Source organism: Elephas maximus, chromosome 5, assembly GCF_024166365.1.
Source record: "Elephas maximus indicus isolate mEleMax1 chromosome 5, mEleMax1 primary haplotype, whole genome shotgun sequence".
In the NCBI taxonomy this organism is placed as follows: Eukaryota; Metazoa; Chordata; class Mammalia; order Proboscidea; family Elephantidae; genus Elephas; species Elephas maximus.
The window spans coordinates 66,690,063-66,711,942 of NC_064823.1; the positions used below are offsets into that span (position 1 = coordinate 66,690,063).

Genomic DNA, 21,880 nt, shown 5'->3' on the forward strand with positions numbered 1-21,880 from the left:
ACTACAATCATGATAATCTAGATTTTAACACTAGCAACTTCTTTTTCAGGGTCGAAAAGAATTATTTTACTCAGCGTCAAGTCAAAAAGTAAACCAGAAGTGAGAAGAACTAGCTTTGATAAGAGTTGAATTGGTACTAAAATTATTTAACTTCTCTGGGCCTCCATTGGCGGCGTGGTGGTTAAGTGCTATGGCTGCTAACCAAGAGGTCAGCAGTTTGAATTCGCCAGGCGCTCCTTGGAAACTCTATGGGGCAGTTCCACTCTGTCCTATAGGGTCGCCATGAGTAGGAATCGACTCGACGGCAATGGGTTTGGTTTTTTTGGGTTTTGGGCCTCCATTTCCTCATCTGGATACAAAGCAGTTGGTTTAAGTAATTCATAAGGCTTGTTTAAACTCTAATATTTTATTATTTAATGAATAATCATTCACAAATTGATAAAACAGAAAAGTTTATCTTTTTACAATTTCTAAATCAGCAGGTAAAAGCAGAGTTCATTGCTAGCCTACATGTTAAGTTTCCCATGTCAACCTATTTGGAAAACTATGTCATGGATTGAATTATGTCCCCCCACAAATGTATTAACTTGGTTAGGCCATGATTCCTAGTATTTTGTGGTTGTCCTCCATTTTGTGACTGTAATTTTATGTTAAAGAGGATTAGGGTGGGATTGTTACACCCTCACCAAGTCACATCCCTGATCCAATGTACAGGGAGTTTCCCTGGGGTGTGACCTGCACCACTTTCTTTCTCTCAAGAGATAAAAGGAAACGGAAGCTAGCAGAGAGTGGGGACCTCAGGCCACCAAGAAAGCAGCATTGGGAGCAGAGTATGTCTTTTGGACCTGGGGTCCCTGTGCCTGAGAAGCTCCTCAAGCAGGGGAAGATTGATGACGAGGAATCTTCCTCCAGAGCCAACACAAAAAGCTGTCCCCTGGAGCTGACACCCTAAATTTGGGCTTGTAACCTACTAAATTGTGAGAGAATAAATTTTTCTTTGTTAAAGCCATCCACTTGTGGTATTTCTGGTACAGCTGGACTAGATGACTAAGACAGACTCTAAATCATTTTCATTAAAAAGCATTTTGTTTATTCAAGGTAACCATAAAGTCTTATTAAAAAATACAATGCTGTGTCTAGCACTGGTCATCTATTATTTGACAAAGAAAACAATCTTACTTATTTAGTTAAAGAAACCTATTTAAATACCTTGCTTATGGAAACCACTGCTGACCTCCAAAAATCCCACAGGAAAACACTACTGTAATGTTGATGATGAATCTGTTAAGCCGGCAAGGACTCACCTCAATGCACCTGCTGCACATGGCTTTACTACATGCAGTAGCCAAGTTACCATTCTGTCCTCTGACATAACTCAAATTTACACATACTCCACCGATGGGGGATCCTAAAGAGTCTTGAGCATTTCAAGCCAGTCCTCAATCAAACTGAGCAGTTCCTGTCAAGCCAGGGGCCTCAGGGACTGCAGAAATCCCCAGTTCCTTGGATAGCATGTCTAACATACAGTAAGACCTAGGCCTGGGATGTGTGACATTTTCACAGGCATGCAATCCTAAATCAGAGGTGGCCTACAGGGTCTAGGCAGCTGACATAAACAACTGACACAGATAACTAACTGGCTGTTAGAAGATGATGATTAGCAAAAGATCCTTTCCTCAGTGTCATGGATAAATCAAGCTGTGGTGGGGATTGTGAAAAACATAACCCTCATCTAAAGAGCTACTACTGAACTCCACCTTATTGATGTTACCTGGGAAGATAGGCCCAGAGTTGCCAGATCTTCCAATTTTCAAGAAAAACCGCAAATTCATTCTTTCTATGTGTAATGTCTTGATTTTTAAATGCAACTAATAAAAATGTATAACATTCTGTTTATGAACCGTTATCAGCATGTATTTACTCAAAATGCTTCAAAGTTTTCAAGAATGCAAAAGCTACCTGGATAAAATACAGGTGTGACGTTAACACCAAAGTAAAGAACAAGTTATATAGGGCTCACGTGTGCTTTTCCTGTCCCAAATTGTACTGAGACTAAAGCTTTAAGGCGCGCTTTAAATGAATCCTTACCATCCCTGCTTGATGCAAGAACCACATGAGGTAGTCTTCCTGAATGTCCACAAGATTAGAAATCTCAGGGATGTAAAACGTATCATATTCCACATGCTTCACTTTAAGATTTACCTGGTGAAGAACAAAATAAGGACAACTAAAACCCAGACAACTCGAAAATGGCTTCCCTTAGAACACCTGAGCAGGATGTTTCCCCTAACCATCCACACACCCCTCTCCCCACTGGCTCCTCTCTGTGCTCACCTTATATAACTTTTCCAAGAGTTTAAGAGCTGCTGTAATGTAATTGTTAAACAGTACGGGAATTAAGAATGTCTTTCTTCCCCTCAGGAGATAAACGACTGCACCTTTATAGAGGTTTACCAGCTTCATGAAATATTTCGGGCATACCTGAGACCACCAGTTATCTTTAGAAAGAAAGAAAAGACATATTTCAACATGTTTATGAAATGTGTATGTCTTCTCACTACTACCTAACAACTGCTCCGGTTACAAGATGAACATTAGTCTAAAACACAGATTCCCCGAAATAACTTTCAAGAGAACCCATTTGCTTGCATTGGAGAGAGCATTTCAGGAGAGAGCAGCAGCTGCATAAGAATCCCTGGAGTTCTTTTTTTCTTTTGTAAAGCTTGATCAGATTTTTTTCCTCAAAGGCTCATTCAGAATGCTAACCTAAAAGTTCTATTCCAAGGTTACATGTGGACAAGATGGTAAGGCACATACTTTGGGCAAGAGTGATGTCCACAGTATTACTCCAAAGAACATTCAAATATCCCAGCCTTTCAGCCCTATTCTCAGCCACCGCTCAAATCCTGCCCCAAGGAAGCGAATGATGATATGCCCTAGAAACAGCACCAATATGGCAGCTATTCCCTCCCTTCAAGGGGCATAATTAGTTGAAAAACTACTATTTCTGTTTCCTAAAGACAACACTCTCTCATAATCAGAAAAAACAATTATACCACTGGCTTCCATTCTGTCAGAAATAAATTCATCCATCCTGAAATATTTAAAGGGTGAAATAATATGTCTGAGATGTTCTTTAGACTATTCCAGTAAAAATTAAAAGGTGGTGGTAGTGGGAGGGATAGTTAAAATAGTGATAATCGGATTTGGGTGATGGGTACACGTAGTGTTCTCTTTACTTCGGAGTATTCTCTTAAAGTTCTATAATACGAAGTTAAAAACAATTTAAGCATAAACCCGAACAATTCTGATTTCTTTCTGTACCCTATCTGGAAAAAAAGTAAAGAAAAAAAAAAAAAAAAAACTTAAAAGTCAGATAAAATTCCCCCAGAGACTGTCATCTCTCTACCTCATAATCTATTACAACACCTTAGATCATATTCCCCCAAAGGGCTTTTGATCTGTAAAAAAAAAAAAATAAAGTACTAACATAATACTAGTGCTTTCATTATTATTTCTGTTGTTATATCTTCTACAAAGGTGGAAGCAATATGGAAAAGCCACTAGTCCACCCTCAGTAACACAGGTTTCTTCACTCAGGGAGAGACCACACTCAAGTAACATCCCAGTCCATCTGGAACACAGAAGTTACTGAGTTGCAATGAACACCTAAAAAAAAATTTACCAGGGCCAAAAATGAATAAATAAGCCAGTTGACAGACTTTCTGTACTTGATTAATAAAAACACCTCAGGTGCTACTCCCATAAGAGATACTCTCCAATTCACTGAGGAACGGAAGGTTCTTATCTCAGCAAAGTGTCCGTAGCCTGCAAAAATCAGTGTGGACTCAACTGTCCTAAAAAAGAAAAGCAAAACAAACATTTGATAAGTCCCCACTAGGTCATTTTCTTCCTCTCCTTTTTCGGAGACCTCTGTATCACCAAAGCTGTTCATTTTACTCCCACCCCCTAAATTAGGTATAGGAAAAAGACAGATGGACACTAATTTTTGAGCACTATTAACTACTAGCAAGTGTGAGAGGAAAGAAAACAAAAAAAATTAAAATTGAATAATCTAACCGGATATTTGAAAATCAAGTGTAATCTGGCATGAATCATTTCAAATAACCTAAATAATGGTTCAGTTTGCTCAAACTGTAAGTATGGTTAGCTAGAAACAAACAGCAAAGCAAGAAATGTTTAAATGTTAAAGATATTAAATAGCAACAATTGATTCTTGGATCTCAATCCACTGAGACCCAATCCCAGTGGTCACACCAACAAAACAAATAAGCACAAACCCATTGGTACTGAGTTTAGCAAATTCACCTAATACTTTGCTGGGGTTTGCATCCAGCCGTAGGATGGCCATAGCCAAAGGAATAGTCAATGTTATGTAATACTTGGAATCCTGGAGCAGGGGAAACTCAGGTAGTATTAAATAGATTCTCATTGCTTCAACATCTGGTGGTGAACTCGACAACTGGGGAATCAGGCAACTTTCAAAGCTGTTTAAGATCTGAATGAGAGAAAAGGGGATTGAGACATTCAAATGTACTTGAGATCTAATTAACTTCTCTCTAAATTCATAAACTATCTGACAGACTCTCAAACTCTCAATAAGTATTCACTGAGCACCTGCTATGTGCCAGACAATGATCTAGGCTCTCAGGACACATTAATGAAAAGAAAAGACAAAGATCTCTGCCCACGCAGAGTTTATATTCTAGAGGGCCATTTCCTTAGAAAGATTAAAGCCAAAAAGGAAGTTAAAGGTAGGTCAAATTCCCAAACTGGAGATTTTATAAAGTTAAGATTTGTATTAGAGTTTCCCTTTTTTATCTTTATAAGATTTCTGCTTTTTCTTCTCTTTTCCTCTTAAAAGCTGAATTATCACAATGCAAAAAATATCCTTTTTTAAGCATGCACTCTGGAAATGTAAAGAACATACCTGTTCTAGAATCAAGGAGTGCTGAGAGTTCATCAGCTTCTCAAATAACACTCTGGTTGAGTTCAGGTCAATCCCAGGGATTTTGGGGCTTGTTTTAAAATGTTCATCAATTCTAAACAAATAAAAACAAACCAAGTATGTAAAAAAAAAAAAGCAAACACCAGGATAGGAATTATGGATAAGTAAACAAAATAGTCTATCCATACTGATGAGATTTAAATTTGACCCAGCAGACAAGATCTATAAAATTACTATCCTTGGAAGAAGCCCAACAGAATAATCCTCTCTGGAATTCCTTTTACAAAATGATCTTAAAATTTTCAACTCTTTTCTCCTTCAAGTCAATCAAAGTACAAGGATCATCCTTTGAAGCTGAGGCTCTCTTGAAATTTATAAGCAGAGTGTATTTCCTTGCTTGTACTCTGGAATTTTTTTAGGTTTTCTGTAATTGTGGCCCATTGGAGTGGATGTAGACACTGTGTCTTGGTGTAAAACCGATCCTCTAAGCAAACTGGCCCACTCATCAACAAATGGCAAGTAGAACTTCCTTGTTAAAACCTTTCTCTGGATCAGGTGGACACTTGAGACTATGTTGGCATCTCCTGCCTGGAGGGGAGATGAGAGGGTAGAGGGGGTTAGAAGCTGGCGAAATGGACATGAAAAGAGAGAGTGGAGGGAGAGAGCAGGCTGTCTCATTAGGGGGAGAGTAATTGGGAGTGTGTAGCAAGGTGCATATAAATTTTTATGTGAGATACTGACTTGATTTGTAAACTTTCACTTAAAGCACAATAAAAACTATAAAAAATAAAACCATCCCTGCTACATTAAAGACAAAAAAAAAACTTTCTCAACAAAGTATTTAAAATAAAAATCATACAGACAATGAATCTCAGTTAACACAAGCGATACAATTACACTCACCCAAGAACTAATTTCACTCCTACTCTTTTACTTCCTAACAACTAAATCGTTTTTTTAACTTTAAAAAAAATCTTAGTCTTTTAATACTTAGAAAAATGTCTCTTTTAAATTCCCACTCTTGGACATAGCACATCTATTAATTTATAAAAGAAGTTCCTATTTATGAGTAATGGTGGCACTTTTAATACCCTGACAATGTTATGACTCATAAAAATGTAAGTACAGCTTCTAATATTAAAAAGAAATCATATAAATTGGAACTCAAACGGTCAAATCAAGAGAAGATACTTTGTTTTTGAGTCTTTTACTGTTGTTCATTCTAAAGTAAATGACTCCGCAATCTCTAATTGTAACGGAAAAGAGCTCTTGAAACGACTTCTTACAACCCAGTTAGAGACACACTTTTTTGGGGGGGCGGGGGTTGGGGGCATGGTTGGGGTGGATTCGCACAAAACTGAATGTAAGTAAGTCTTCATTCTGTGACCAAATCTCATTAGCCTGGTCACTGGCAGAAAGGACTGAGAGATGTGGTCTGGACTTGGGATCGCCAAAGATCAAAACTCATGACAAGACCCTCTCCTGCATGAGGTTCCCAGAGGGATATTTGCAGTAGGGATAAACCAAGCAAAGGAACACTTTATAAACTACCTGGGAGTTCAGACCCAAATGTAATTTCCTGGTGAGCAAGGCTGGACCTGAGTTCAGGGAGCCTTGGAAGCCTCCCTGAACTTCCACCTAAGCTCATTCCTATTGAGAAAAGAAAAACTAAGGGAGAAGGTAAACGAAGAAGGGTGTTTTTAAAGAATTAAGAATTTAACCACAAATTCTGTACACATTGGCAGGAGCAAAGGAGGAAGGGTCGATGAGAAAGAACTTAAGGAAAAAAAGAGAAAAGAATTTCTCCCCCAAGGTCTAAAGCACTACAAAAAAAAAAAAAAAAAAAAACCCATTGCCATTGAGTCCATTCTGACTCATAGCAACCCTACAGAACAAAGGAGAACTGTCCCACAGGTTTTTCAAGGAGCACCTCATGGATTCAAAGCACTGATCTTTTGGTTAGCAGCCAAACTCTCAACCACTATGCCACCAGGGTTTCCAAAGCACTACTATTAAAAAATATTAGGATGCCTAATAAGAGGCATTTCCTTTTTACCATTCCAGTCTCTAGCCACAAAGAAGAGAAAAGCAATCTAAATAGAAGTCGCCCCCATTGCATCAGATTCTAAAATATGTCATCTTGGTGAGGAGGGGCATCTTGAGTCTTGTTGAAGAAAGTCATTTACCCAGAGGTCAAAACTGGGCCTCCATGGCTAAAACACCCCAAGAGTCAAGTTTGGGGTGGTTCAATTAATTGCCAAAATTTAAAAATAAGGAAGACTTAATGAGATTAGGTATTTTGTGGCATAAAAAGAATCATGGCTTATTCTAGACCATCTTTTCTAAAAACACACTAGTATATGGGGTCCTAAAATAAATCTAAAATGGAAGATAAACAAACTTCAGTTTTTGGTGATCATCTGATTTAGCATTCTACGGTGTAGAAGAGCAAAGGTGGTACTCAAATGATTTTGCTGTAAATTCATTAATAGTCAAGGTTTTGTTTTGCTCACAGTCATATCCTCAGTGCCTGGAGCATTGTAAACACTCAATAATACTTGTTGAAGCGGGCGAGAGGGCAAGGATGGGAGGAAGCGGGGAACCAGAGGGAAAAGGAAGAAAGAGCGAAGTGGAATAGGGGCTTGAAAGTGAGTGGGATGGAGCCAGATGGAGGGACAGGGATGAGAGGTGGGAAAGAGGGTGAGAAAGAAGACTCTGAGGTAATTCAATGTTCTTTGCCTTCTACTGGCAACCACAATCTTAACACCAGGTTAAGAAATGTTCCAGGTTCAGAAGTGAAGAATAAAGATGGGTTCTCTTCTTGGGGAATTTTGTTGGGATCAGACTGCTGCAATAATGTCCCAAGACACCTTTGGCCATACTGAATTGGCCTGTAGGCTTGAGAATCACTACTCAAACAAATAAAATCTAGAAAATACTGTTAAATAGCATTGATTGGGAAATGAAGGAGAAGCTGAGTTGTTAGTTACCACTGAGTTGATTCTACCACTCCATAACCCACTCCAAACCCCCTGCTGTTGACTCGATTCCGACTCATAGCGACCCTATAGGACAGAGTAGAACTACCCCATAGAGTTTCCAAGGTGCAAATGGTTAAACACTCAACTTCTAACCAAAAGGCTCGCAGTTCAAACCCACCCAGAGGTCACCTTCCAAAACGTCACAGCTTGAAAACCCTATGAACCGGTTCTACTCTACAACACGTGGGGTCACCATGATGAGGAGCTGAGTAGAGAGTAGAAAAATGGGGTATAAAGAATTTTTTTAATTTTTTGAATCACACTTTTTTGAGATGTTTTATATTTTTGCCTTGTAATGTTGTTCAGTACAAACCTGGTTGAAGGAGTCATATTGCTGTTGTCAATGGATTACTGACCATCTGGGAAGTTAAATTCATTGCACAACACTTAACAATGTGTCTGTCAATCAAATCAAGTCAACTGAATCACTGCTACACACAATCAGGGACATATTGAGTTTATATAAAAACATAATAAACATTGAATATTATTTGATCTTTCAGCTTATGATTTTAAGAAAATTAGGTGAAGCACCTTATATCTTCATTAAAAACAAGAACAATAATGGCAAATTAAAGGCTTCTACTAGTTTACTAGTTAGAATATAATTAATATTTGTCTAATCTGTATAGAGATGTCAAGTGTAGGTCCACGCACTGTTGGTGCTGATATAATTAACATATCAATGGATTTCTCTTAAATCTTAAAAAGTAGAGATAAAAGTTTCATATAGTCTATATGAAGAGTTTCACATGCTTATTTGAAAATCTGAGTAACATTTTAGAATACCCAGAAAAATCTTACTTTTGATTACACCAACTGTTTCTGAGACATAGTCCCTCTCTTTGGTAACAGACTTCTCTGCCAACTAGGCATAAATCAGCATTGCCCTTCCTGAAGGCCCCTCATTCATCATTATTATGCATTCTGATTTTTGTGCTAATCATTGGCTTATCCACCAAATTAAGGCCAACCACCATCAAGGAGAACGGAAGTCTTTCACAGCCTTTGATAAGTAAGTACTTGCATCACGTGTTGGTTTTTTAAGATTTTAAGTCACTTACTTTTTTTCAAGAAAACTTCCATTCCAACAGGCTGCAGAAGACAATATCTGAACAACACCACTGCCCAGAAATAAAAAGGGAAAGAAGTCTTTAACAAATTATAAATTGAAGGTATATTTAAGCATCAGAAATTGCTTAGCCATCTACTCTAGGTTTTCATTGACAGCAGCTCTTTCTTACCCAGATGCAGTCTTGGAAAATGGACATTTCCTTTGGAGAAACACTGCATCATATCTCAAAATGGATAAGAACTTAAGTTTTCTGTAAGTCGTGTAAGAATAAAAAGAGTATCGAAGCCACTGAAAGAGAAACTCTTGCCCCTAATGATGATCTTGAACATTCTTCTACCCCAACCACGTAAGACACTCCTCACCTTACCTCCAAACATGAACACAAAATGAAACCAAAAAACAACCTGAGCTTCTATTTCTCAAATACAGAAATTAACTTTGCAAATTAATAACCGAACAACCACGTACTCCTTATTTTGTTGCCCATCTGAGAAACTAAAAATAAGTGAAATGAGTGTCTATTCATAGTGCTCGGATTATACGGGCTCTGGGATAATAGCTAATTTCCAGGGACCCAGAGTGAAACTGCATGTCAGGAACCCTGGACCCTCTCATTTACTATAAGGAAAAGGGAAAGAATAAAACAAATACATGGTTGGGGAAGGGACTGCAGTAATTCCTGTTCATCACAGAGTTGAGGACAGGAACAATCTTTAAAGATCATTTCTTCCATCCCTTCACTTTATAAATAAGAAAACTGAGAACTAACAGTGAGGTAATTTCTCAAGGTCTCCAGCAAGGGTAAAATTTCACCCTATTGACTACCATCTAGTCCTCTTCTGGTCTGAACTTCGGGGAGAGTCCCCTAAGGTGGGGATTATGAGGACTTCCATGGAGCTGCTGTTGGGCATTCCCAATGATCCCTTACTCAAAAACTTGCTACTGCAGAAGATCACAAAGTTTAGTGGCCATTTGCCCCACTACGATCTATGTCAGAAACCAAGATACATTATGCACATTTCTGAGAATGACCGTAGTTTAGTACAGAGCATGATTTATTCATTCCCAAGAATTAAGTTCTCTGAAGAAAAATAGAAATACTAAGGAAAGTCAATGAAAATGTTTTAAAATGAGCAGAAAAAGTTATATTTTAATAAAATAAGCCTAATAAAAGTTCTCAATCCTTTTTATTATACATTTTTTCTCTACTTGACTCTGGATTACCATTTCAACTAATCATTTTGAATGGTGAAATGCAAGAAAGTCTTCAGATTAGGCAAGATAATAACTGCTTGAGATTTGGGATGCTTTGGAACACGCTTATGAAGGGACTCATGGGGGTTAAATAACAATACCACTGAACTCCCTTGGCAGAAAGGCTAACTCAGGCCTTAATCAGTCAGGATTTTGTAAGATCTCAGTGAACAAGGTAGGCTGAGGAACGTACTCTGACTGAGAATGGCAGAACAAACCATCACTATGTTAGCTGGGGATCAGGGCACCAAAGCCTGAATAAATGTGTGCAAAAAAAAAAAAAGATTCCCTAAAATGTGAAACTCATTTATATCCACACACAACTTCAATAGCGAAGTAGGGAAAATCACTAAGCACAAAAGTTCCAATATGCTTCGGAAAAAATTAAATGAAGACAAGCAGCCACGTACTTGATTGTATTTGCGTTGTTATGTTCTGAGAGTTTTTGTCTCCAAACTGCTATAGTTTCATCATTTATTAAACTGGTGTAATGTGCTTGGTTCATAGTCCTGAAGTCAACAGCAGGAGAATAATTCTAGAGGATTAAATATACCAATCAAAAAGAGAAATTATGTAGCATGGGTCTTGGCTCCTTTCCTCCCCTCAACGCCTGACATTCTCCATTTTGTGTTTTGCTTATGTAGTGGACGCTGTGGGGCAACGCCTAGATCCCCCCCCACCCTCCAGAATGGGGGCAGTCAATTACTCCCCCAGATGCTGAGCGTTAGCTCCTGACACCTCATCATTGGGCTGCTCTCCAGGAATCATATTTGACTATTGCTTCACCCTTTTCAAAACCAATGGCAGATCAAGGTGGGATACAAAGGCCCAGCCCACTTGCCTCGATTTAGGACTTGGCTGAAGGGTCACCCCAACTTCAGAGCTCCCCAAGGGATTGGTTGAGACCTCTGTTGCCACCGAACTGCAGTTCAACTTCCTCCTCTGCCCAGTCCTGCCTTCCTCATCCCTGAGTAGATGTTGTCCTAGAGAGCACTCCCCCAAAATCTTATTCAGCATGAATCTCGGTCTCAGAGTTTATTTTTTAGAGAACTCAACTCAAGACAATTTTTCCAGACTTCTTTCCCCTTTGCACTGAATCAACATACCATCAAGGTTTTTAAGTTATTAATCATTTACCAAAACTCTTCGCCAAACTCCAACAAAATATATTATAAAAGTCAGAGTTCAGTTATACTCTATGTTGCATTTAATCTATGAAAACTTCATTTGCCTCTTAATTTCTTGCATTAAGTACATAGTTATAAATTTGTAAGAAAGATGCAAATTGGGGATGTTAGTAAAGGCCTCGAAAGTCCCAAATGCTGCCCAGCATTATACAGGCTTTATTCACTCTAAGACTAAAAAGCAAAACACATAAGTACTTGCATTTTATTAAATTGCTTGTTTTCAATTTATTTTCCTAAAACCCTGTTCTTGATCTAGAACTAAAACTTGGAAGTGCTTTTTACCTCCTACACTTGACACTAATATCAAAGAACAAGGCAACATTAAAGCATTCACCCATCAGTTCATAAAATAATCTCTTTTTGTCTCCTCTGTACCTACATATAAAAACATAACTTGCAAAGTAAATTTTCTTGCTTTACTCTCCCACAGTTGTGAGTTAATGTGGGAAGGAAGAGGGCATGTATTAAATCAGACATGTTTGACAAAGGTTTTGATCATCTGGTGCTTGATAACGGGTCTACTAAAAGTGGGCACAGATGTTTACTGAGAGAACAAAAGCCACCTTGACTTATATAGAGGAAGCTGGTAAGCCAAAGTGGACGCCTGAGCACACGCGAGCAAGATTGCCTCTTTCCCACCTGGTTTTAAAACTACTGTTTTATAAAGTCTAATTACCTTCCCCATTCAAAGGGGCAACTGAACATGGACTCTAACATAGAGTTACAATAAAAGATAGACGTGGAGCTATTTTCTTCTTCTTCATTGCATGTCCAATGAACCACAGAGAGCCCTGAATGAAGCAGAACCTCAGAGTCATTTAAAAAAACAAGAAAAAGCATCATTTTTCTGTGCCTTCTAATAACATGAGGAGCCCTGGTGGTACAGTGGTTAAGTGCTCAGCTGCCAACTAAAAGGTCAGTGGTTCAAACCCACCAGCTGCTCCACGGGAGAAAGGTGTGGCAGTCTGCTTCTGTAAACATTGCAGCCTTGGAAACCGTATGGAGCAGTTCTACTCTGTCCTGTAGGCTTGCTATGCGTCCAAATCAACTCGATGGCAATGGGTTTATTTTCTTATGGGTTTAATTACATACAAGCCAAAAAGAAAAAAAAAAAATTGGTCTAGGTTAGTTTTTCTGAACTGCTGTTGCACTTTGGATCACCAGGAGAATTTTCAAAAATCCTGATGGTCAAGTCACACCCAGCCTGATCAGAACCTCTAGAGGTATCTACTTTTTAAAGCTGTCAGTGATTCCAATGGGCAACCAAAGTTGAGTATCACTGTTCTAGGACACCTAGTAGGATGTGAAACACACAGACACACATGCACACAAACACACACATGCAAACAAACACACACACATTCCCTCTTCAATCTAAGGAAAGAGACAAAAGGAAAACTAGAAATCATGCTTTACACTCACTAACTTGTCAAGACCTAGAATCAAATGCAGAGAGTATTTAAAGATTATCTGAATATAATTCTTCTGCTTGCCTCTTCCACTTGAAGGTCTAGCACTAATGAATGAGTGGGCAGGTTACAAAAACAGAGTATGTCTAGATAGGAAACTGGTGGCATAATGGTTAAGTAAGTGCTTAGCTAACCTAAAGGCTGGTAGTTCAAGCCTACCAGTTGTTCCACAGGAGAAATACACGGCAGTCTGCTTCCGTCAAGATTTCAGCTTTGGAAATCCTATGGGGCAGTTCTCCTCTGTCCCATGCAGTCACTGTGAGTGAGAATTGACTCAATGGCCATGGGCTTTTAGATTTGTCTACATAGAAGTTTTTCCTTGCTATTTAAGCGGCTCTTTAAGAGCTAATAAATACATATGATTTGATCAGGGCCTGTATCTAAACAAACATCTATGGTTAACAGTTAATATAACGTTTGTCTAGTTTTCAGTTTTACAAAGAAAGAGCAACAACTTTCTAAGCAATATTCTACTTTTCGTTTCTTTTTTCTGTTATCTTACATTTTTCGTGCATACCACTCTTCGCAGTTGTTTGAACCTCAACCTGCCCTGTTTCTCTAATGCTACACTGCTCAACTTCCTACTCACCAACGAGTGCTTTCCAGTTCCAACACTAAATTTACAATAAATTTAATATCCAATGTCACACACCAGATACTATATTTATTTAAAGACCGAAACCAAGTTTTATGTTCTATCTACTTGAATTTCAAGAGAAAATTAAAGCTAGGTAATAATACTCAAAGCAGCTTTTATGAAAACGAATACTTACAACTGTATTACTTATGGATGGAAAGTTATTTCCTGCAGAGATTCAGTGCTTTTCATATTTCATTGCACTGGCATCTTGAAGAAACAAAGAATCTCAGCTTTCCTCAGGATTTCTCTGTGAAAGTCTAAAGCTGGTTCTAAAATAAATTTAAAGCACAGTTCCAAATCACCCCAGATGGCTACACTAAACAGAGCCTTATCCAGACTCCTGACCCAGAAACTATCCCATCATCAGTTTCAGCTGTCCAACTGCAGCCTCGAGCTACATCAGAACCTTTTCTACCAAATCATAGAATAATACTGACCAAATGGGAAGAAACTGATATATTTCAGGGTAGCAAAGTATCAGGACCATGGTGGGAGCTTCCAGGACTCCCTGCTTCCACAGTTCCTCATTTCCTTCCTGGCCAATTCTGGGTCCTTTAGAATCACTAATGGTCCCTTCATGCTACTCCAGGAGAGGATAATGGATTAACGCACCAAACTGAAACCCAAACCCAATGCTGTGGAGTCGACTCTGACTCAGTGTCTCCACAGGGTTTCCAAGGCTGTAAATCTCTATGGAAGCAGACTGCCACATCTTTTTCCTGAGTAACCCCTGGTGGTTTCAAAACACTGACTTCTTGGTTAGCAGTCAAGCGCCATCAGGGCTCCTGATCAATGCACCATCTATAGTTAAACCTTTTTAAATGCTTGTTGAATAAATGGAGGGGGTAAGGGGGAAAGAGGAGGAGGAAAAGGAGAAGAAAAAAGGTACAAGAGCAGGGAGATTAAAGGGGGTTAAAAAAAAAAAAAAAAAAAAGCCTGTGGAGTTTTAGACTGATTTCCTCTGCCCAGAAAGAGTGGATGAATTAAAGCTCTGTCATAGATACTTGGATTTGCATTTCAGTCTTCCTTAAATCCTGAAAGATACTTTAACTTTGTTCTTCCTGGCTTACCCACTATAGTACTGCAGGAGACAATAACACACGGAGTCGAGTGGATTCTTACTCATAGCAACCCTACAGGACAGAGCAGAACTGGCCCCATATGGTTTCCAAGGAGTGGCTGGTGGATTCGAACTGCCAACCTTTTTGTTAGCAGCCATAGCTCTTAACTGCTGCAAATGCAATGTGGTCCCATGAGCATATCATACATAATAAAGGACATGAAAATTGTGATATCTTCTCTATATCAATCACATCAAACAAAAAAAACTAAGTTTTTAAATACCTAAGCATTTGTTGCTACTGAAAAGGGAAGGAAAAAATGGAAAGACTAATAATGCCAAAGTAAGGACAAATACTCTAGGCCTCTTTAAATCTCTTTTGGAACAAATATGGGTATAAATAACTTTAAATGATAAATTAGAACTCTATCATTAACATACCAGGAAAATTATCAGCACTTCAAGGGAGAAAAATGGAGATAACGTCTTCAAGGATTAGTGTGCTTATTAAGACAAAATTGGCAGCAATAAAGAGTAACATTACTCTGATGTATTTGTTAAAATAAATATTGGTTCACCATTATTCCACTCCAAAAAAATAGTCAAAAGAAAATTTTACCTCATATTTGGAGCAAAGTACAAAAGTTTGGTCTCCTCCAGAGAAGATCTGCTTAACAATATGATATTTAAAGCGATCTGTCAAAAAAATTTTCAAGAGTATGTTTTTTAATAATTGAAGTTTCTCCTTGATACCTTTTTCTAATATTCTAAATTGTACTGGAGAAAGGTTTCCTGTTCATTTTAATTATGACAAAGAAGTAAGAAACCTCTCCTGGCTCTTTGCCCAGCAATGTTTCTACTTCAGTTAAAAATAAACATATAAAATGGTATCTTCTGCGATAACTCTACCTCTGTCCTGACCCACTGCCTCGCCCTGCACCTAATCCTAACCTGGTTCCTATTTTTCATTCTAACTCTGTGTACGCACTGATCAGAAGTCTAAAATGAGCACTACCATAAATGGTAGCATAAGCTTAACGAATAATTCAATACCTGAGTGTGGTGATCCCTAGCCCCTTCAGGATAAGGCTTACCATATGAGGGCCTCCATTCCCTGCTTTATTTCTCAGCACACTTGGGTCCACATAATACTCTAATAGCATCCAAACCACTTTTATTTCTAATACATCACGATACTTCATGCCTCCATGCCTTTTCCCTGTACCACCCCCAGCAGGAACCTATGAATGGTGCCTCCTGGACAATAAACTGAATGGTGTTTCTGGGATTGCGCAACTCTGTATTACTTACAACCACCCACTCCCCCATGGTCCTCCTCTACCTAGCTGGCTCCAAATCACCCTTTTACACCCAGCTCAAACTTCCACACCAGCATACTCCTTGATGCCTTCCTCTGGCTCTCACATTACCATATAGGCTGGTTCCTAAAACCACAGCATTTATCATATAATATTTTAATTTACTTACGTTATGAAATCATTTGAAAAACATTCAAGCACAAATTTATGATCACATAAGTTGTAGTTAAACTTTACAAATTTGCGATGTTAAATTAACCTATAAAACACTTGAGTTCTAAAAGCGGTATGTTTCTTTGAAGGATTCTGGGCAAAATATTGAATGAGGCAGGAAGCATCAAAAGAAGATGGAAGGAATACACACAGTCACTATACCAAAAATAATCGGTCAACGTTCAACCATTTCAGGAGGTAGCATATGATGAAGAACCAGTGTTACTGAAGAAAGTAGTCCAAGCTGCACTGAATGCACTGGAAAAAAAGCAAGTCTCCAGGAATTGATGGAATACCAATTGAAATGTTTCAACAAATGGATGCAACACTGAGAGTGCTCACTTCTCTATGCCAAGAAATTTGGAAGGCAGCTACTTGGCCAAGTGACCAGAAGAGATCCATATTTGCACCCATTCCAAAGAAAAGTGATCCAGCAGAATGTGTAAATTATTGAACAGCATCATTAATATCACACACACACACACACAAAAAACCACTGTCACAGTGTAGACTCCAACTCATACCAACCCTATAGGACAGAATAGAACTGCTCCATAGGGTTTCCAAGGCTGTAAATCTTTACAGAAGCAGATTGCCACACCTTTCTCCTGTGGAGTGGGCTGGTGGGTTTGAACTGCAGACCTTTCGGATAGCAGCCAAGCACTTAACCATTGCGCCACCAGGGTTCCTATTAAATCACATGCAAGTAAAATTTTGCTTAAGAATATTCATAAACGTTGCCGCAGTACATCAACATCTGGTATTGAAACTGCCAGAAATTCAAGCTGGATTCAGAAAAGGACATGGAATAAGGTGTAATAGCTGATGTCAGATGGATGCTGCCTGAAAGCTGAGAATATCAAAAAGATGTTTACCTGTGTTTTATTGACTATGCAAAGGTATTCGAATGTGTGGACCATAACAAATTAGGGATAACATTGTAAAGAATGGGAATTCCAGGACACTTTTTTTTTTTTTTTAATAGTGCTCATGCGAAACCTGTACACAGACCAAGGTGCAGTTGTTAGAACAGAACAAAAGGATACTGTGTGATTTAAAGTCAGGGAAGGTGTGTGTCAGGGTTGTATCCTTTCACTATACTCAATCTGTATGTTGAACAAATAATCCGAGATGCTGAATTATACGAAGAAGAATGCCATATCAGGATTAGAGGAAGACTCATTAAGAACCTGTGATACGCAGATGACAAAACCTTGCTTGCTGAAAATAAAGAGGACTTAAAGCACTTATGACGAAGATCAATGACTACCACCTTCAGTATTGATTACACCTGAACATAAAGAAAACAAAGTCCTCACAACTGTACCAATAAGCAACATGATGATAAACAGGGAAAAGATTAGATCCACTATCAACACCCATGGAAGCAGCAGTCAAGAAACCAAATAACGTATTGCATTGGGCAAATCTGCTGCGAAAGACCTCTTTAAAGTGTTAAAAAGCAAAGATGTCACTTTGAGGACTAAGGTGCGCTTGACCCAAGCCATGGTATTTTCAATCACTTCATATGCATATGAAAGCAGGACAATGAATAAGAAAGACTGAAGAAAAATTGATGCCTTTGAATTATGGTGATGGCAAAGAATACTGAATATGCCATGGATTGCCAGAAAAATGAACAAATCATCTTGGAAGAAGAACTGTCAGAATGCTCTTTGGAAGAAAGGTTGGTGAGACTTCATTTCACTTACTTTGGGTCGTGTTATCAGAAGAGACTGGAAGAGACCCTGGAGAAGGATATCATGCTTAGTAGAGAGTCATCAAAAATGAGGAAGACCCTCAATGAGACAGACTGACACAGGGATGCAACAATGGGCTCAAACGTAGCAATGATTGTGAGGATGGCGCAGGACCAGGCAGTGTTTCGTTGTGTTGTACATAGGATCGCTATGGGTTGGAAATGACCCAACAATAACACATATTTCTTAAATACACATATTTTCAGTGTGACTAAAATGCTTTGGAGAAAATGAAATTTACAAAACACAGAGAAGAAGACCAAGCCATGTTTTGTTTTTAGGAAAATCACCGTAACAAAACCATGTTTATTTTATACTGTAAGTTCCACTGCGTCTTTAGATGCTCATGTATTCATCCCATAACTATTTATTGAATTACGAGTTTGTACCAGGCTCTGTGCTATATGCTAAAGAAGAAAAGACTCAGTCCCTGTCCGTAAGCTTTGTCTAATCCAGTAGGGACCGTATGATTGCTATTGTTTAAAAAAAAAAAAAAAAAAAGTCTGATCAGGTCATAAGTATATCACTTTAAAGACTTCAAGATAAAAATTAATCATTAAATCACAATTCTTCTTAACGATTCTCCAGCCCCACTTCAGCCTCTAGAATTAATGCCTCAAGATGAGGCAGTAACCCAACATGTCAGCCTTTCTTTGATTTCTAATGAAATGGACACTGCTATTTAACAATTTTTTTGAGAAGAAAAAAAATGGCTTAAAAAAAAAAATCACATCATGTTATGACCAGAACAGTAACGGCCAACTGCAAGTAGCATAGCACAAGCATTAAGAGCATGAGCTTTAGAATGAGGCAGACCTGGGTTCAAATCCTACCTCCAAGAGTTGTGTGTGATCTTGGTCAAGTTCTTAACCTTTTTAGCACTCAGTTTCCTCATCTCTAACAGAGGGATAAAAACCACTAGTTCTTAAGGTCATTGTGACAGCTTAGCATAGTAATGGAACTTAATTAAGCATTCAATAATTATTTATAATAATAAGTTAAATAATAATAAATACATTTTATATAGTACTACCAAGATAACTGGGAGCCAAAATAATACTTTCTGCTTTACTTATCCTCTAGGATCTTAATTATAGAGCTTCATTAAATATTTATTGATTGATGTTTAAAAAAATATCTCATATTCATTGCCTGGAAAAGACCTCAAGGGTGAATAATAAACAGTTGTTTTATCATAAATACCATTAAGTTCCAATGAAAATCCTCTTACCAGCTCTGGCTGAAAGCTGGCCACTATGGGCAGCCCAGTACCCCTTCACAGGAGACGGGCACTTAACGTTACAAGTGTGTCCAGTTCCTAATTGACCTCTTGCTCCACAACCAAACGCATAGATGAGTCCAGAAGAAGGCACAAAGGCTAGCGTGTGTTGTCTGAGGAAAAACAATTTAGTTAACTTGTCAGCACAGTTTTTACCAATCTGGATCTACACTCAGGCTCTGGCTTTTAGTTTCTACACATGAGCACAGTAATTCTTAGGTGTGTGCTGGTAAGGCCTCCCCCAGTTTTACAGGTGAATTGGCTAACTCCTCTTCCAGTGGCTAGCTCTCCACGACACTATCCGCTAGGCAGTGGGTAGAACAGTGTAGGTGAGTTGGCTATCTCCTCTTCCAGTGGCTAGCTCTCCACGACACTATCCGCTAGGCAGTGGGTAGGACAGTGTAGGTGAATTGGCTATCTTCTCTTCCAGTGGCTAGCTCTCCACGACACTATCCGCTAGGCAGTGGGTAGGACAGTGTAGGTGAGTTGGCTATCTCCTCTTCCAGTGCCTAGCTCTCCACGACACTATCTGCTAGGCAGAGGGTAGGACAGTGGGACTTGGAAACAGCTGAATGATCGGCTGCCTTTGGCCTTTGGAATGAGTGGAGAGAAACAGGGTAGACTCAGGCAAAATTTCCAAGAAGTTCTTTGGGGTGCTCTTGTTTTCCTTTCTTTACCTCTCCGTATTTTTTTTTTTTATCCTGTTATCCTCCATCCCAAAAGAAGCCTAATGTCCTCATGCTGCTTGGTTTATCTAAAACCCTTCCATGCCACACCCTACTCAGATTTGATTTTCTCCAAACTTTAAACATAGGTGTTGTGCATGCGGCTAAGATTTCTTTAAAATGATGGTGGTTAAGGAACCCCAGTGGCACAGTGGTTAATCACTCGAGTGCTAACTGAAAGGTCAGCAGTTCAAACCCAACAGCTGCTCAATGGCAGAAAGACATGGCAATCTGTTTCCATAAAGATTACAGCCTGGAAACACTACGGAGCAGTTCTACTCTGTCCTATAGGGTCACTATCAGTCAGGATCAATTCAGTGGCACACAACAACAGGTCTAACCACATTCTCTATCACTACAAAGACAAGATCTATTTCTGGGTCTTAGTAGATACCAGGAAACTCTTAGAAGCACTCACCTGCCACAAGCGATCTGAGTTACTTCACTGCCCATCAGCTCTAGAACTCTTCTTGGATTAACCTCATCATTCATGGAGTCATGTCCAAGTTGCCCGCAGGAACCAGCACCAAAGGTAAACACACCTCCATTCTAACAAAGAACAAACACCACATGAGTTTGCTGCATCTCTGAGTTTGAACTTACTTCTCTAAAACCTTCTGTATACAGAATTCACATCACAATGGTCTGTCCAAGTTCACTATGCTCACCTGATACTTAGCTCAAATCACTTCTCTGGAACACTTGCTGAATAGAAGAGTAATAAAAAAGGAATTTAAGACTGTTTCTTTATGGAACAAAGATACACTATTCAAGAAAATGTGTTCCATCTGTAAATTTTAAAAATTGTTTGAAAGTACAATGATGTGTTAAGAGGCAAAAGAGAGAGAGAGAAACAAGGAGATAGATGAAACGAGATGGTTTTGCACAAAGTATTCCACAAATTCCAAATTCCTTGGTAAATACAACTTTTTTTTTTACACACAGCCACAGACATTTTATTAAAGTGACTCTATAGCAGTATTTGGAGTCCTGGTGGCACAGTGGTTAAGAGCTTGGCTGCTAACCAAAAGGTCGGCAATTTGAATCCACCAGCCACTCCTTGGAAACACTGTGGGGCAGTTCTACTTTGTCCTATAGGGTCTCTGTGAGTCAGAACTGACTCAGTGGCAATGAGTTTGGTTTGGTTATAATAGCATTCAATACAAAAATACATTTTCATTCTGTTCAGATATAACTATATTTAGAAGTTGATATTTATAAAACATCAATTATACTGCCATCTCTTTTTTATCTATTTAAATTAACATAGAATGATGTTTTATATGCTATATAAAGATAACTTACATTGAATTATTTTTAAATGTTACTATGAGAATCTACAAGATATTACCAAAGAGGTAAACACAAGCACATAAAAAACCAGTCTTTTCCTAATCCTACGGAAAACAATCAAGCTAAGGTATTGTACACAATACTTTAATAAACACCAGCACAACTCTTTCTAAAAGATGCTATCGAAAATAATGAAGCAATAATAATCGTCCGTCTCACACCCAGCACCAAAGCACTACAGAACAAATCAGAGAATCCTGAGCCCCTTACTTTTGTGAGGACTGCTGTGTGTTCCTCCCCACAACTAATATAGACCACTTTCTGCGTTCGTAAGAGCTTCACGTGACAAGGAGACTCTCGATCTAGAATAAGACAAATAAATAAAATGTCAGAATGTCAATACCATCTGCCTTTGAGACAGAATTACCCAGCCATCTTAGTTTTGGGGAGGAGGACCATTTTGGATTCCTGACTCACATATTCAAATTCTGGCCTGCATCTCCATTTGAATGTTTAACAGACATCTTAAATTTAGTATATCTAACACCCAACTCATGGTTTCCTTACACCTTCCAACTCTGCTCTTTCATCACAAA

At 38.7% G+C, this 21,880-nt stretch overlaps 1 protein-coding gene across 7 annotated transcripts in view; it reads right to left on the reverse strand.

The window, feature by feature from the left end:
- HERC3 (HECT and RLD domain containing E3 ubiquitin protein ligase 3) overlaps positions 1-21,880 on the reverse strand; it is a 115,711-nt gene that overhangs the window by 32,213 nt on the left and 61,618 nt on the right. For 5 of the 7 annotated variants that reach the window (XM_049885737.1, XM_049885738.1, XM_049885736.1 and 2 more), the window contains 10 exons: positions 21,555-21,646; positions 20,410-20,540; positions 19,219-19,379; positions 15,315-15,391; positions 10,750-10,874; positions 9,075-9,134; positions 4,952-5,063; positions 4,330-4,519; positions 2,335-2,498; positions 2,089-2,202 (listed from right to left, as the gene is read on the reverse strand). In XM_049885737.1, the coding sequence (XP_049741694.1) occupies positions 2,089-2,202; positions 2,335-2,498; positions 4,330-4,519; positions 4,952-5,063; positions 9,075-9,134; positions 10,750-10,874; positions 15,315-15,391; positions 19,219-19,379; positions 20,410-20,540; positions 21,555-21,646 (1,226 nt within the window). Of the gene's footprint in view, positions 1-2,088; positions 2,203-2,334; positions 2,499-3,687; positions 3,858-4,329; positions 4,520-4,951; positions 5,064-5,100; positions 5,558-9,074; positions 9,135-10,749; positions 10,875-15,314; positions 15,392-19,218; positions 19,380-20,409; positions 20,541-21,554; positions 21,647-21,880 lie in introns of those variants that run through there. The other 2 variants (XM_049885741.1, XM_049885742.1) reach the window with 2 other exon arrangements.